The 16780-nt window shown below is 42.2% G+C and overlaps 1 protein-coding gene across 1 annotated transcript in view; it reads left to right on the top strand.

Moving 5' to 3' along the window:
* The window catches only part of EXOC4 (exocyst complex component 4), a 342142-nt gene that overhangs the window by 260942 nt on the left and 64420 nt on the right, over positions 1 to 16780 (top strand). Inside the window, exon 13 of the mRNA XM_075273922.1 lies at positions 3851 to 4006. Coding sequence (XP_075130023.1) covers positions 3851 to 4006 — 156 coding nt within the window. The remainder of the gene's footprint in view (positions 1 to 3850; positions 4007 to 16780) is intronic.

Here is a 16780-nt window from a genome sequence, read left to right as displayed (position 1 = left end):
CTGGAAAAGAGTGTTGGCTATAGTTGCGCTTAGTATAGGCAGCCCATCTATTATTAATTTTTCTTTTTTTATTCAATCATATCAAGGCTATGGCCACCTTTGTAACTCTCCCATTTGATGCAGAGCTTTGCAACATAAAAGTGGGTTACAAAAAATGACTCCTTCATTCCTGCTTACTCTAGTAAGGTTGACACTTGCGCTGTCCAGAGACATTTATTGTGCTGATGTCAGGTGAGATCAGGAAGTTTTGGGACATCTGCCATCTACTGACTTTATCTGCCGCGCCTCATTAATTTTTTTCACCAGAATTTGCCTTTGTAAGAAATACCTTGTATTCTGAATGACATCAAGTATCAGTATATCTGCAGCCTGAGGATTGCATTGCACTTCAATCCTGAAGTTTTAACGATATCTAAAGTACTTTACTAGATAGCATTCATTAACATATTTATTCATACAAAAGAATAGGAAGTTCCTTTTATTTCACAGATGTAATCATATTATTAAGCATCTCCAACATTTCATTGGGATGCACCTTAGTCTCACTTTTAAAGTCAATGACATCTTTTGTACATGCCAGATACAGCACTATAGAAATCATTTTAACAAAAACATACTGTAACATCTGAGTTACAGTAATGTCCAACCACTACCGGGATCTTCACATTCTCTATAGACCGGTATTGAAATCACTAGAGAAAAAAATCAGTTATACTAATCTTGCTGTATCTGAGTGAGATTTAATAGAGAGGTTAAGAATAAATTCAACACCTCTCAGCTAATTCACCGTGTTTATGTAGCTAAAAATGGAAACATCCCTCTTGTATTTGTATTAATATTATTATTATTATTATTATTATTATTATTATTATTATTATTATTATATTATCCATGCTGCTGCACACTGAATTTCCCGATGGTGGGACTATTAAAGGAATATCTTATGTTATCTTGTCCTTTTGGGTACCTCGCCGAGAAGGCATTTGATAGGGTCAGTTGGGCATTTATCTGTACACTAGCACTATAAATATTCGCCTACTCAGAATCAGAACTGGGACCATAACCGCCGTGTCACAGTTGGTTTGCAATGTGTGTCATTTGTACATAGAATATTATTGGTTATTAAAGGGGTTGGATAAGCGGTGGGGAAGGAGTTAAAATAAAATTTTAAAAAATCCTATTACCTATTATGTGGCCCAGTTCTCTGCATTAAAGTAAAAAATACGGATGCAGAGGACTAGGTTCTTGTTATTGTGATATTCACCTAATGTTGGTTTTTTTAACCCATTTCTTAGCCCCAGTCATTTTTTTTGTGGGATGGAAAACCACTTTAATGTTTAACCATTTTTCTTTCCACTTTGATAGTAAGATAAAGGATATGTTACAGAAGGTTTTGTCTTTGTTGCAGAGATCAGTAAATTAATTAGCTGATAATAGCTTTTAGTAGTAACAATTAACCTAATTATACTGGCTAAGCTCCATTCCACAAGGATCTTTTTTTGGTCAGATGGTCTGTGTAATTATATTGGATTTTAGTTATTACAGAAGATATAAAAGTATATTTCCAAGTGTTTCCTGGTGGCATTGCTTTTGGGAGAATCTTTGCTTTATCTTCCTTAGCAGCATTCACTGTTAATGAATATATATTAAGCCATAACCGTATATTGCTGGTATTGTTTTCTGCTAATTGGAGTATTCACTAAACTGTGGGGCCAAATACTATGATTGCTGTTAGCTTTAGTTACACTTAATGATTGCAAATGATCATTACACACTCTTAGCTTATTGTAAACTTATTTTTCATCAGTGCTCATTTACCAAGCATTGTGTTATTTAGAGCAGTGGTTTCCAAATTTTCTGAAGATGGGACCCACTTTTGGATGAGAATTTTGCCAGGGACCCCGCTATACTGTACTTAGCCACTTTAGAAAAATAAATAGCCCTATCTGTATTCTGCCTCTTATTCCACTGCAGTCTTTCTCTAATTCTGCCTTTTATTCTATTCTGCTATCAGGAATTTGTTAGCCCTATACTGACAAAATTTGTGGTCCTCCCTTCTCCTCGATGTAGCTTACATTTTTCTGTCAAGTGGCTCTCACAGAGTATATACAGTATGTTCCCCAGTGCTCTCCACACAGTATAATGCGCCACAGTGCCCCACACAGTATAAGATGCTCCACAGTGCCTCTCACAGTATAATAACTACAGTACCTCCACATAGTATAATGTTCCACAGTATCTCCACACAGTATAATGCTCTGCCCAGTATAAAGCTCCACAATGTCTCTCCACACTGTATTATCACACATTATAATGCTCCACAGTGACCCACACAGTATAATGCGCCACAGTGTCTTCCAAAGTATAATGCTCCACAGTGCCCCCATACAGTATAATGCTCCACACCGTATAATACTTTACAGTGCCCACACAGTAATATATGCTCCACATCAGCCCCACACAGTATAAGGCTCCACAGGGGCCCCCACCATTATAAAGCTCTACAGCAGTCCCCACTCATTATAAAGCTCCACATTGCCCCCCCCCCACACTCATTATAATGCTCCATAGTGGCCCCAAACAGAATAAGGCTCCACAGCCTCTCCACAGTGTCTCCCAGTATTAAGCTCCACAGTGCCTCACACAGTATAATGCTCCATAGTGTGTCTACAAAGTATTTTACTCTGAAGTGTCTACACACAGCATAATGCTCCACAGTGTCTTTACACAATATGAAGCTCTACAATGTCTCTACATAGTATAAAACTCCACAGTGCCCCACACAGTATAATGCTCCATAGTGTCTCCACACAGTATTTTATTCTACAGTGTCTCCACACAGTGTAATGCTCCACAGTGGCCAGAATCCTTGGCTTCATTAGTAGATAAGGAAGAACCCCACAAGATTCATTTAGATGAATATCGGTGAGGTTGGCCACCTGAGTTTGTTTCGGTTAATTATTGTACTCTGTAATATAGTATAATGATTGGAGGTCCAAAGGAGATGAGCAAAAATAACCAACAGTTATACTTCCCTTATCTCACCTCTCCTGGACATTCTTGCAGCATATAGCTGTATCCTGCAGGCAGCCCGCATCCTGGTGATTGGACTTCAGGGGTCTCATGGGGCTCGTTGATGCCATGACGCTTTGTACTGGTTTTTTGACATCCCCCATGCCCTTGTGACAGACCTCAGTGATAACCCCACTGAGGCCAGCAATATTCAAGGCCTGAAGATATTTTGATCAGCAGCCATATCGGGAATGTAGCCTAGTGCTTCACAGCCTTATTACCACTGATGGGTCACAATCTTCTGCCAATCTTCACATGACCCTCATTTTTGATCTATGGATCTACAGCTATTATGAAACTACAACCTACAGCCATGCCCAAACAAGCGGCTGTCATGGCATACAGGTATTTTAAAGTCATAGAGCCCAGGTTTAGCGATCATCGCTGTGGATGTTATCATTAGATGGCATGGATGATGTGATTATGTGCTGGTAGTAGGTTATGAAGTTTTTCTCAAGCCCATTGCATCAAAATAGAGATAAACCCTTATTGTCCCCAGAATGAATGCACACTAGTTGTAATAATCTGCTGCCCAATAGTCAGTTACAGCACCACCGCTCCAACATGTATAGCCTGCACTTGGAAGTTACTCAGCACATAGGGCTCATTCATGTGACAGAATTCATAGACCATGTGCTACCCCACTACTGTTTTTTTGCTTCTTTGTAAATATAAAATGGTTGAATTTTTCAACTCGCTATTTAACAATGTGCCAACAAAACTGCCTATAAAAAAACTTGACTTTTAAAACTCCGTTTCTACTTTTTTTCTCCTGTAGGAGTATTGTTCAGTCTGATGAGAAATTGGTGATCAGCGCTTCCTGGGCCAAGGATGATGACATTACACGTCTATTAAAGTCTCTTCCCAACTGGTTGAACATGACTCAACCTAAACAGTTAAGACCTAAAAGAGAAGATGAAGAGGATTTCATACGGTAATTTAAATTTCTATTGTGAAAGTGCCCATAAATTACACAAGATAAACTGGTGAAAAACTTTGTTGAAAAAAAAAATACAGCTATTTTTTTTTCTGTAACAGTTTCTACAGGATAAGCCTTGTAGATTTGCTCCTGGCAGGATTCGAACCCAGGACTCCAGCACTGCAAGGAGTGTTGCCCCATGGAATTTTTTTTTATTTTTGCATCTCCATGACAGTTCTTTGAAAATTGACCATGGTGGAGGGGGAGATTTACAATCTAGCTTTTACTTTCTAGTGCACAGAGGACCAGAGATGCTTCAAATTTATTGAAGGGCATATGTATACCAGTTTTGATGATTTTCCCCCAACATCTTAATACATTTTAGTTTAGGGGTATAAACAACCTTCCTGCAGTGTGATTCACTCTGTGAATGGGAGCTATATGGCAGTATTGACTATGCGTAGTGAATGTACAGAGAGTAGTGTCTTCTTTTCTGCCATATTCTGCTGTATTTGTCGGCGAGTTTGTTTATCTTAATAGACCCCAAGTCTTTTACTGACAGCTTGTGCCTAAATCCATACTGTCTGACATGCTATTTCATTTTTTTTTTCTTTTCAATATCCATACATTTTGGGCAAAAATCACTCTTACACTGGATGCTTATTTTCTGCAGCATTTTAAGTATCATCTAATGTGCTTTTACAGTAGCAGCGGTCCCTTGAATTTGATGGATGTGCAGTGTGAAAAGAACTCAGTTGGATTAGACTTCAGTTCTCTTTTTGTAGTATGGTTCAATGAAGATGAGAGGAAATGTCACAATTACTATCGGTTTATTTCAGATGTAGACGTGTGGTAGTGGTGTCTGTTGTGCCAGTGAACTAAATTCTTCACCTGGTGTTTTGGTGACACATCATCTTCAATCACTTTCCACCTTGTTTAGTTATTGAGAAGTGTGATTAAATAGACAGCGTTGCTTTTTATCTTGTAAACCACGTTTGTTATGGAGATCCCTGCCTGTAGCATTTTATATAGTTTGTTGATCTGATGAGTATTTTACCTTGTAGCTCAGTAAATGGTTTTAATGAGTGTTTATAGACTACATACATATAATGGAGATACTTAATCACAATTCTTTAAAAACTCTTTACAGTCTTTTAAGCCCCATATATTGTTTCCTGAACCTTTGTAGCAAGCTCCTGCTTTGGCATTGAAGAGGTTTGGTCACCTCCTGGCCACATGCGGTTTTATACACCACTAGAAAGCCGACAGTGTGCTGAATTCAGAGCACTATTGGTTTTCCAGTTCTGTGCACCCAGTGAAGAGCTATCTGTGCAGGTACTGTGCTCTTCACTGTCAGAAGTGCGTTTCTGACAGTCATTCTGGAATGCCCTTCCTCAAAATAGCGTCTATTGCACTGTACTGTGAGAGCAGTGAGTCCATAGAAGAGTATTGGGGGGGCGTTCCTCACCGCTCAGCGTCATCGTCGGGCGGTAAGAAATGCCCCCTCTCAGAGTACAGCGCTATAGAGGCTGCTGTGAGGGAGGGTGTTCCTGACTGACTGTCAGAAACACCTTTCTGACAGTGAAGAGCTACAGTACCGCCACAGATAGCTCTTTACCGGGGGCATGGAAAGGGAAAGCTGAATTCAGCGCACTGTCGGCTTTCTAGCAGTGTATTACACTGCATGTGCTCCAGGAGGTGAAAGGTCCTCTTTAAATTAGCAGAAAATTCTGCTTTTTACTGCCTTTTTGTAATGTGGTGTTCCCTGCAGTAATAGCATATTTGATGTACAAGTCATTTAGAGAGACTGTGCCAGCACTTCTGACGTGTGTTTTAGTAAATAATTGTGTTCTCCACAATACAATAATTCTGGAGTATTTTTTCATATATATATATATATATATATATATATATATATATATATATATATATATACACTCACCGGCCACTTTATTAGGTACACCATGCTAGTAACGGGTTGGACCCCCTTTTGCCTTCAGAACTGCCTCAATTCTCCGTGGCATAGATTCAACAAGGTGCTGGAAGCATTCCTCAGAGATTTTGGTCCATATTGACATGATGGCATCACACAGTTGCCGCAGATTTGTCAGCTGCACATCCATGATGCGAATCTCCCGTTCCACCACATCCCAAAGATGCTCTATTGGATTGAGATCTGGTGACTGTGGAGGCCATTGGAGTACAGTGAACTCATTGTCATGTTCAAGAAACCAGTCTGAGATGATTCTAGCTTTATGACATGGCGCATTATCCTGCTGAAAGTAGCCATCAGATGTTGGGTACATTGTGGTCATAAAGGGATGGACATGGTCAGCAACAATACTCAGGTAGGCTTTGGCGTTGCAACGATGCTCAATTGGTACCAAGGGGCCCAAAGAGTGCCAAGAAAATATTCCCCACACCATGACACCACCACCACCAGCCTGAACCGTTGATACAAGGCAGGATGGATCCATGCTTTCATGTTGTTGACGCCAAATTCTGACCCTACCATCCGAATGTCGCAGCAGAAATCGAGACTCATCAGACCAGGCAACGTTTTTCCAATCTTCAATTGTCCAATTTCGATGAGCTTGTGCAAATTGTAGCCTCAGTTTCCTGTTCTTAGCTGAAAGGAGTGGCACCCGGTGTGGTCTTCTGCTGCTGTAGCCCATCTGCCTCAAAGTTCGACGTACTGTGCATTCAGAGATGCTCTTCTGGCTACCTTGGTTGTAACGGGTGGCTATTTGAGTCACTGGCCATTCTCCTCTGACCTCTGGCATCAACAACGCATTTCCGCCCACAGAACTGCTGCTCACTGGATGTTTTTTCTTTTTCGGACCATTCTCTGTAAACCCTAGAGATGGTTGTGCGTGAAAATCCCAGTAGATCAGCAGTTTCTGAAATACTCAGACCAGCCCTTCTGGCACCAACAACCATGCCACGTTCAAAGGCACTCAAATCACCTTTCTTCCCCATACTGATGCTCGGTTTGAACTGCAGGAGATTGTCTTGACCATGTCTACATGCCTAAATGCACTGAGTTGCCGCCATGTGATTGGCTGATTAGAAATTAAGTGTTTTTTATAACTCAAATTTTTATTGAAAATTTTTTTAAACAATAAGAAAAGAAAAAACAATTACAAGGCGAACACCCGCCCTGCGAACAGAAAAAGCACACAGTGCAACACAAAATACAATCAGAAGAATAAAATTAAAAAAAATAAAAATAAATAAAAATAAATAAATAATTTTTTTTTTATTAAAGACAAAGAAAGCAACATAGAAAAAAAAGAAAAAGGAAAAAAGGGGGGGGGAAGGGAGGGGTTAGTGGGACAGATGAGTGGGGGAGAGGACTAAATGTGGGGGGTGAAAGGGTAGGTAGGGGTGAGTGTGAGCAGTCAGGAAACCAGTGAGAGCGCTCGCCAGGTCATCCATACCACAGCCAGTTGGGAAGGGCTCGGGAGCAACCACTGGTCAAATACCTGAGACGAACAACAAGAGTATCAATCAGAGGAGGGGTCAGAGCCCAGGAGCGTCCGGTACTCTGCAGACTGTTGAAACCTGAACCAGTAGAACCAGGTTTTGATGTACGCCTCAGTCGTGCCATGCAGGAAAGACGTGAGATTTTCCATGCGCATTATCTTGTTGACCTTCGAAATCCAGAGGGAGAGAGGAGGAGGATCCACTCGTATCCAAAAAAGGGGGATACAAGCCCGGGCAGCGAGGATCAGGAATCTAAGTAGGGAACGCTTAAAGACCTTTACAGAAGACTCACAATGATTAAGGAGGAACAGGGCAGGGCCCAAATGGTGAGAAGTTTCAGTAAGCTGGAGGGTTATCCGCTTGACCCCCTCCCAGAAGGACGAAAGGGCAGGACAGGACCAAAAAATGTGTAGCAGCGTGCCTTCCTCGTCGCCACAGCGCCAACATAATGGGGAGACCTGAGGAAACATAGCATGGAGTCTCGTAGGAACCCTATACCATCGGGACAAGATTTTGTAGCTGGCCTCCTGGTGGTGAGAGCCGATGGAAGCAGTATGAGAAAGGCGAAAAATGCGCCTACGCTGCTCCTGAGAGAGGGAAAGGGATAAGTCAGATTCCCATTTCAACAAGAACGGCGGAACAAAGTCCTCCGGAGGTTCAACCAGGATCCGGTAAGTGAGCGAGAGGGAGTGGCGAAGGGGGCCAGCACCAACAAAAATCTTCTCCAAGGGGGTAGGTTCGACGCGGAACTCTGCAGGAGCAGGGAGAGAATGTAAAAAGTGACGAAGTTGCATCCCCCGCCAAGCATCCAAAGGGGGCAGCTCAGGAGGGGCCTGGGAATTCAGAAGTGTAGTCCATCCCCCAGCGTCCTGGAAGTGACAGGCACAGAAAATCCCATGACGGCGCCAATTACGAAAAACTCGGTCAAACATTCCAGGTGGAAAGGCAGGATTGCCCAGCACTGGGAAAAGAGCGGAATCCTTAGGGAGGAGAGTGGAGCGAACAAGGCCCCTGGAGCAAATCCGAAGCGTGGGACCAAGGGTAGGGTGAGAAAAGAGAGATGACAATGAGGAGGAGTCCAGCCATGGGGCAACCTGCAAAGGGATCGGAGAAAATGCCTGTTCGATGTAGACCCAAGGTTTAGAAACAGCATGCCTACACCAGTCCACGACACGAGTCAGGTGGGTAGCCAAGTAATAGGACTTCAGGTCCGGAAGCGATAAACCACTGCAACTCTTGGGACGAAAGAGAAAAGCCTTGCTCACTCGGGCGGGTCTGCCCGACCAGATGAACTTCAATTGGACGGAAGTGAGGGATCTAAGAAAAGACAGAGGGATGTGAATGGGAAGCGCCTGCATCAAGTAGAGAAGACGAGGGAGAATGTTCATTTTAAAAATCGCGCATCTTCCGAACCAAGTAAAGGCTCCAGTGGACCATCGAGTACAATCAGCCCTGATAGACGCCAGAAGTGGGGGGGAAGTTGCAACGAAAGAGATCTTTCGGGTCCGGAGTAAGATAAACCCCCAAATATTTGAGAGAAGTGGGGGCCCAATGAAAAGGGAAAGATTGACTCAAGGAGGCGGCCGCCGAGGAGGAAAGGGTCACATTAAGGGCTTCCGACTTCGAAAAGTTGATTTTAAAATTCGAAAGGGTCGAGTAAACCTGAAAGGCAGACATCAGAGCTGGAAGAGAAACATGAGGGGAGGAGAGAAAAAATAGCAAGTCGTCTGCATAAGCCGCCACTTTGTATAAACAGGAAGAATGAGCAGCGCCTGAGATGTTCGGGTCGGTTCGAACCTGGCGGAGGAAGGGTTCAAGAGTCAGGACGAAAATGAGAGGCGAGAGGGGGCATCCTTGCCTAGTGCCATTTCGGATAGGGAAGGACTGGGACAATAAACCGTTCACCCTAACCATCGCTGTAGGGAGAGAGTATAGAGCCATGATCCAACTCATCATGCGATTTCCAAGACCAATATGTAACAGGGTCTCTTCCATGAACCGCCAGTTGACCCTGTCGAAGGCTTTCTCAGCGTCAGTTGAAAGAAGCATGAGAGGAGAGCCCGATTGTTTAGCCCCATACATGAGGTTGATAGCTTTGGTAGTATTATCTCGAGCCTCACGGCCGGGTAAAAATCCAGCTTGATCCGCGTGAACAATATTTCCTAACAAGGGCGATAAACGCGTCGCAAGGATCTTGGCTAAAATTTTTAGGTCAACATTGATTAGCGAAATGGGGCGGTAGTTAGAGCACAGAAGAGGGTCCTTTCCGGGTTTGGGGATAACCGCTATGTGAGCACACAGGGAGTCACGACAAAGGGCCGAGCCATCGGTGAGAGAATTGAAAACTTTCAACAGTCTGGGGCGGAGTTCAGGGCCAAGTTTCTTATAGTATACCAAGGTAAGGCCGTCTGGGCCTGGGGCCTTACCCGTTGCCATACTGGAGATAGCTAAAGAAATTTCCTCTTCAACAATAGGAGATTCCAAGGCCGTCAATTCCTCTAGAGACAACGACGGGAGACCAGAGGAGGAGAGATAAGAACGAATGCGATCTCGGAACTCCGCTTCAGGGAGAGGAGAAGGGCCAGAGTTTACAGAATACAAAGAGGCATAGTAGTCCCGAAAGGCAGCTGCAATATCAAGGGGCATGTGTAATCGAGTACCCTGGGCGGAATTGATGCATGGAACGTAGGTGGAGGACTGCTGAACCCGAAGGGCCCTAGCTAGTGAACGCCCGCTCTTATTTCCAAACTCATAAAAATGACGTCTGCATTTAGCTAGAGTACCCTTCACCCTATCAGTGACGAGCGTACGCAATTCCTCTCGGGCGCTGGCAAGCTGGGAATAAACATCAGGAGTGATTTGGCGTTTATGAAGAAGTTCCAATGAGCGGATCCGCTGCAGCAGAGATTCAATACAAGCCCGGCGTTCCTTGTTTAAGCGGGAACCATGTTGCAACAGGATACCCCGGATAAAACATTTGTGAGCCTCCCACACCATTGGAGGAGCAATCCCCGACAATTCCTCCCTCTCAAAGTATTCCCCCAAACGGGTCTTAATGTCATCCAGGATGGTTACGTCATCAAGAAGTGATGCGTTAAGTTTCCACTGACGCTGGAAGGGAATAGGAGAGGACAAGGAAACAGACAAAGTAACCAAAGCATGGTCGGAGAAAGTAATGTTATCGACTTCCGCAGCCAACAAAGAGTGGAGATGTTGGTGACGGATAAAGAGGTAGTCGATACGAGAGTATCGGTGATGGACCGGAGAGTAATAGGAGTAATCCCTATCCAATGGGTGGAGTAACCTCCAGGAGTCCACAAGCTGGTGGGAATGAAGGTCCCTCTTAATCCTCCTGATGAGCGAGTAAGGGTGAGAAGAGACGCCAGCAGAAGAGTCCAATGAAGGGTCTAGGACCAGATTAAGATCACCCCCCGCCACCAGGAAGCCCTCCACAAAGCCGTCCAACAGCCCTAAGTAAGAACTAAGGGCACGACCCTGTCCCGAGTTAGGCAAATATAAAGAGGCAAAAGTAAAAAGCTGAGAGGAGATACGACCTTTGACCATAACAAGTCTCCCCTCAGAATCAGTGCGAGTCTCCAAATGTTCCCAAGGCAGGGAGCGAGAAATCAAGATACTAGTCCCTCTGGATTTCGGGTCAGGAGAAGAGCTATGATATGCATGAGGAAACCAAGCATTAGTCAACTTGTATGGCTTGGTAGAGCAATGGTGAGTTTCCTGCAAAAACACAACATGAAGGCGCTTACCTTTGAGCAGATTGAAGAGTACGGAGCGCTTCTCTGGACTATGAAGGCCTCTCACATTGAGGGAGCCCACGGCGATGGAGGAAAGGCGATCAAGCGGAGGCATGGAGGGAGACGGGCTTTCCCAGCTCACACCCTAGGAGCAGAGAGAGAAAAAAAAAAAAAAAAAAAAAGGGGGGGGGGAGGAAGGGGAGAGGGCGAAGAATTGAAGAGGGTAAAGGGGAGGGAAAGAAAAGAAAAAAAAAAGAGAGAAAAGTAACAGAGTAGAGGAAGGAGAGCAGTAAAGAATGAGGGGGGGGGGAGAAAGGAAAGGGAAAAAGAAAGAAATTAAGTGTTAACGAGCAGTTGGACAGGTGTACCTAATAAAGTGGCCGGTGAGTGTATATGTGTCGTACCTTCTGTTATATCTTCTAGAAATACATTTACTAGGTATGACTACACAACCGGACATAATCTATTCAGTGCTGACAATGCCAGGGATATACCCATATGAATAGGGGAATGGTAACTCCTAGTTGTCAATTTATTTCAAAATTTGCAGGAGGAATAACAGAGGACCAGTACAAAGCAGAATTGTAAGAAAATATGTTCCATAATTGTTATTTCATGGGGAACACTTATTTACTAAAAAATACAAGTCCGCACACATGGCAGGTCCTCTTTAAACTAAATAATTTTTCCTTTGTGATTAATATTGCCTGCATGTTGTTGCATATAATCATATACTGATTGCTTATTTTAGTGTTTTTGATTGATAATGGCAACATATATATTTAGGGATTATCAAATCCAGATGAAAACAAAATTCCCTGAAGCAATTGTTGTCTGATTGCAGACCTGTAGGTCTCTGTAAATTGTAGTGTATACAGAGAAGAGACTAGTCTACTGCTTTAATCTCTTGTGATAATCACCCTGGATTACAACACTTTACAATCAAGCTCTTACAAAAGTCGCAATCAAGCAACATGGCTGCCAGCGATACAGTTCACCTTGTATTTCAATGCTGAAGTTCAGTCTTTGTTTTGGACTTAGTAGCGAGTTTATTTACATCCTATATGTAAGACCAGATTTCTAGTTCTAAACATTTATTGTGGCAACCTCTTGAATATAAAGTGTGTTTTACCTTTATTCGGTGGAAAGTGGAACATTTATATTTTAGGATTTTTGATACAAAGTGTGGGGTAAATCCTGTTGCCCAAGTCTTTTAACTGAGGAATGATCATCTAAGTACATAATTGTCCCATATAGCGATATACGGCAACTGATCAGGTGAATAGCTGATCGTATAAACCAGTGGATATTCCGTGTCCAACAGAATGGGAGACACTTTTGTAGAGTGGAGCTCCATTGTGGCCCCATGGGAGTGTGTCCTACAGCTATTTTTCACAGCCTGGGGATGTGGTATGTTCTTGCGCATTCATTTAGACCATATGGTCTCCCCATTACATGTGAAATACTCAGGTGAACATAAGGTAGGTTAAAAGTAATAGGGAATGTTTATGTTACAATAGTTTGTGGAGCAAATATCAAAAATTGTCTAACAGAGAGCAGTATAACTCGCTATATAATTATTATACAGTACTGAGAGAGATCCCTGACACCTAAATGCCTTAACCAGCACCAGCCTCGAAACCAGGTGGACTTGTACTGAATTTGGGGTTCAAATTATCACTGTAGAAAGTGATAAAATAAATAAATGCTCCACAATCTGAAGTCATAGCAGAACTCATAATCTTACAAGGCAGATCTGAACCCATAGGATAAATTAGGAGAGTGACCGTCCATGCCAAAAGTCAGCTTGAGAGGTAACATCAGCGCCAAAATCAGGAGACAAGCGGATTCCAGCGACAAGCCAAAAACTATCAGGATATGAAAGCCACACTAGGTACAACCAAATAGCAGGCACCCGGCTGAGGTTTAAATGTCCCTCCTCAGTTGCTAATTGCGGAAACCTAGAAGAACGCTGGAAACCGCAAAAGCTTCCCAGGTCAGCATGGTAACCTTAAAGCAGCAGCAGCTATTCTGAGATAATAGAATTGTTAGTTTAAAATCATTACTTTAGTTATATAGATTAACGATTATATGGGTAAGCCAGCCATACAAAAAAAAAAACTCACTGAGGAAAGCCAAAGCCATGTTTCAGCTATCGCCGCCACTCCCTTTGAAATGAATAGAGCAGTGTACTTGCTACCTGACCTGCTGCTCTACTTAAACTGAGGTAAGAAAGAAGAAAAGAAAAGAAGTTATTAATATATGTTTGACATCCAGTACATGTACCATTTACATAGAAAGTGGCCTGAAAAAAAGGTATAAGATGGCTAAATTGCACTATGGCTGTAAACAACCTAAAATAGATAGGAAAATGTGTTGTTGTTTTTTTGTGTATGTGTGTGTTTTTTATCGATTGAAGAAGGCAGGCTCGAAGGTTGGCAGGGATCTTCATATGAGCTGATTCAGATGTGGCGCAGACATTTATCTGTATTGTGTTCATTTTTGCCCCTGCCCATAGGTGGAATTGTTAATCCTTTTCTGCTCCTCTTGAGTTTGGCCCCATGATAAGTACATGTCTTTTCTGATAAGGATGTGTGTAGCTGCAGGAGATGTCAAAACTTGATGGCAGAAACAGCTTTTTTCAGTTGTGCACAGATTTTTAAAAAGCCCCAGCCAAGGGATTAGACTTTCAGAATGTAGTTAACATGCAACTTTTTCTGCTTCATGGTCAGTATGTAAAATGATGGCATTGCTACCTAAGGCAAGATATAATGCAAAACGAAATAAACTTGGCTTGTCCTCGATTCTCAATGACAAGTAATACATTATTCAAGGCTGATGTAACTATGATCCCTCTATTTATGTAGTAGTTTACAGAAGTTTTAGTCTCATCAGTCTCATACAGTGTGCAAAAATAATATTGTTTTTCTAATAATGATGGTCAGATCTGTTACCAGAAAAAATTGCATTTGTGTGTCAGCTCACTCACGTGTCCTGATGGGGTATAAACATAGCGTCCATTCTGTAGTTGCTGGTAAAGAGGGAGTTTGCACGGATGTAGCAACCTCTCAGCCTGAGGTGAATATACCACTATGTCCAAAAGATATTTCCAGCAAACGATCCCGTACTTTAAAACTTAACTTTTATTGTGAAGTCATTCGGAATGTGGTACAGTCCATTCAATTTGTAATGCTCATGATAGCAATGACAAAAAAAGACGGTGTCTGGCTTACGCTTTTCGGAGCTTAGAATAGCCCCTTACTCATAGCCTGGCGCTGTCTATGTGTTCACAGCGCCAGTCTATGAGTAAGGGGCTATTGTAAGCTCCGAAACGCGTCAGCCAGATGCCATGTTTTTTGTTATTGCCATCATGAGCATTTTAAATTGAATGGACTGTACCACATTCCGAATGACTTCACAATAAAAGTTAAGTTTTAAAGTACGGGATCGTTTGCTGGAAATATCCTTTGGACATAGTCAGATCTGTTATCCAAGTTTACATGCCATACAGGGCAGTAATGAAATTCTGATGTTTCTATTTAACAATAAGGATGGTTGAAAAAAAAATCAGCTTTGGCTGGATCAATATCACTTGGCCACATTTCACCATACTATTATTGACTATATATGTCAGATGCACATGCTATGAGAATGTGTCTATAATATGTATGCTATATGTGCACCAAGTTGTTTCCAGGGTATTCTGTTTGTTCTTTAGATATGTGTCAGGATTATGTTTGATTTTATTTTTTACAACAGAAAACTGTAACCTGCCAGGCAGTATAAAATATATCGGTAAATATTTGCACACTATATATTGAAATCCACATTTTGTAATATACTTTATTCAGCTGCGTATAAACATCTTAATCCTGACTGGTTTCAACCAATGATATCTCTGGAGATAAGACACTTAGCCCTTCAATATTACACAAGCCCATATATCATACACCGTGAGAAACCGGGGACGGCTTTCAATACAGGAGCCAACATTTGTTAATAAAGTATATGATTAAATTTATTAACCCTTTAAGGACGCAGGGTAGTGTGCACTTTAATGCCCTTCAACTTTTGCCACATTTTCATTCCCCACCTTTCAAAATTCATAACTTTAGCTATGTGAGGGCTTATTCTTTGTGTGATGAGTTGTACTATAATAAAAACTAATCAAAACATTATATGTACTCCAAAATGGTGCAATATTAATATTTTAGGAGGGTCCATGTGCCAATGTTCAGTATGTATGACTTTTCAATCAGTTTTTAATGCTATTTTTTGGTAAAACAATGCAACCAAAATATGTTTTGTGCATTGTGGTGTTTTGGGGGGGTTTTCAGCGGTCGCTGTAAAAATGGAAATGTCACTCATGTTTGGGTCTACAGATGAAAGGGGAGCCATGTTAGGAATTATAAATGAAAGTGGGTAGCCATGCTGGAGTCCTGGAGAAATCATGCTGAGGACTTAGTGATACTGAACAAGGGACTAGGAATAAGATGCAGAGTAACATGATTTAATGGGACACCCTGGTTGGGATCAGGATTGAGAGGGAAAGACTTGCTGGGGACAAAGCTTTTGAAAGATGCCATGCTGTGGACTGAGAATGATGAGGGGAGCGATGTTTAGCCGACCAGGTGACAGAGAGTCAGGCCCCGATTGTTTTTTTGTGGACTGGAGTGACATAAAATAAGATAATCCTTTAATTGTCCCACCATGGGGAAATTCAGTGTGTTACAGCAGCATGGATAATACAATAATATTGTCTATGCTGCTGTAACACACTGATTTTCGGCATGGTGGCACTAGTAAAGTATTATCTTATCTCATATCACTCCATTCCACAATCATTTCCAATACTACTTATTAGGAGTGATTGTGTGTGATATGCTGATGAGATACCAAGTATAAAATAAATGATTTTGTGCTCTTTCATTATTTGAGGTTTTGGGGAACCTGTATAGATGGACTCCATTAAACAATTTAATCTTCATACTTTTTCCTTTGAGAGGACCACCCTTGTAAAAGACCATTATTGTGCATATTTGGGTGGTCGCCAGAGGTGTAAGTTGAAACTGCAAAGCAAAATCTGTAATTGTGCTCTTGCCTACCTTTATTTAAAACGTAGGTGTATTTTATGTGTTGAAAATACCTTTGGGGCCCCCTGCTGGTCCAGGGCCCGGTGACCCTTCTGTTGCAGCACTCCCTATAGCTATGCCCCTGGTGGTCGCCTCAAAGAGGTTTCGCTGTACTTGTGTCCTAGGCATTATCTGCAGTAGTCCACACTTAGCTGATCACTCCAGCATTCAAGAGTTTCAGGTTGTGGGATGTGTGAGTCAACAGCCATCATCCAGGCAAGGTAAGCAGTCACGGTTTCAGCATATTAAGCACATTCTGCTCACCAGGGCAAAGAAAGAAATAATGGACGGATTCTCCTTGTATAATTAGTTTTTAAAGCCCTAAGGACTCTTTGGCACTTGGTGTCCTTCAAGTCATATAAAGGTTACCTCTCATTTCATTAACAGAACAGAAATTTCAGCCCTAGAAGTACATTTAT

This window comes from Leptodactylus fuscus, chromosome 5, assembly GCF_031893055.1.
Source record: "Leptodactylus fuscus isolate aLepFus1 chromosome 5, aLepFus1.hap2, whole genome shotgun sequence".
NCBI classification, from domain to species: domain Eukaryota; kingdom Metazoa; phylum Chordata; class Amphibia; order Anura; family Leptodactylidae; genus Leptodactylus; species Leptodactylus fuscus.
This window is presented reverse-complemented; position numbering and strand designations above follow the sequence as displayed.